Below are 1,029 nucleotides of genomic sequence, written 5' to 3' on the forward strand. Positions count from 1 at the left end.
GGCCAGCTGCTGTGGCATGTCTGTGGGGCCCAGGCAGCATCTGTCCTCTGTCCCGAGAGCACCAGGGGAGTGTTCCAGACATCCCCGAGTGAAGGGGCCCACAGCACCCGGGGTGCTGCAGGTTCAATCAGGCGCCCACACAGCTCGGGCTCCTGAGGCCACACACGGCCATTCGGTGGGCAGCACAGGGTCTCCAGGCGTCCCAGGCCCAGGCAGTGGCACGGGTGGTGGCCGCCTGCCCAACAGACACACCCCTGCTGACCCTCCTGGACCTGCCACTCAAGCAATCGGCCCAGCCCTGGCCCAGCCCCCACCTGCTGCCCTGTCAGCTAGCCCAGGCCCAGCGTCTGCATGGTGTGCTCCACCGAGGGCAGGGGTCTGCCTGTGGGGTGTGCCTGCCCAGTGCCCACCTGTCTCAGGCTAAGAGGGGTCTCCCCTTCACTGGAGCCCTCCTCCAGCGCCAGCCCAGCCCAGCCGCCCACTGCCCTTCACCCTGAGTGCAGGTAACAGTCGACACAGATAAAACATTTTCTGTAAATACTGTATTTCCATATTTTAGAGTCATAAAGAAGCATTTGGTAATAAAAATAATAGAGAACTATTTTCTTCCATCTGCTCTGCTCCAGACAGGCCCCCACGCCTGTCCCCACGTGTGCCCAGCTCAGGGGTGCGGAGCCAGTACCGGTCCCTCTATTTACAAATATGTCACAGGGCAAAGACAGGTCTCTGGGGCAGCTCGGGGGAGCTGCCTGCTCAGTGCATCTGCAGGGGCTGAGCTGGTGCGGGGCTGGCTGCTGGCTCCCTGCCACCCTGCTGGCTCTGCAGGGATGGTGACACTGCTGGCCTAAGGCGCAGCGGGCCCCAGTGGAGGGCAGGAGTGGGAGGTGATGTCGCCATGCTTGTACGTGGCCTCGTCGAGGTCCAGAGCGCGCCCGTTGACCTCCAGCGTCATGCAGCCGCGGTAGAACGCTGTTACTGGTGCCGCGGTCACCGGCACGTCTGCCGGCCAGAAGAGAGGCGGCTCAGCGG

The 1,029-nt window shown here is 63.4% G+C and overlaps 1 protein-coding gene across 1 annotated transcript in view; it reads right to left on the bottom strand.

Moving 5' to 3' along the window:
• Positions 1-524: 524 nt before the first annotated feature.
• Positions 525-1,029, bottom strand: part of GAS6 (growth arrest specific 6) — a gene marked incomplete in the record, with an annotated part of 39,562 nt that continues 39,057 nt past the window's right edge. The window contains 1 exon segment of the mRNA XM_027776193.1: positions 525-999. Within this exon segment, the coding sequence (XP_027631994.1) occupies positions 845-999 (155 nt within the window).

Source organism: Tupaia chinensis, unplaced genomic scaffold (assembly GCF_000334495.1).
Source record: "Tupaia chinensis unplaced genomic scaffold, TupChi_1.0 Scaffold000644_1, whole genome shotgun sequence".
Taxonomy (NCBI): domain Eukaryota; kingdom Metazoa; phylum Chordata; class Mammalia; order Scandentia; family Tupaiidae; genus Tupaia; species Tupaia belangeri.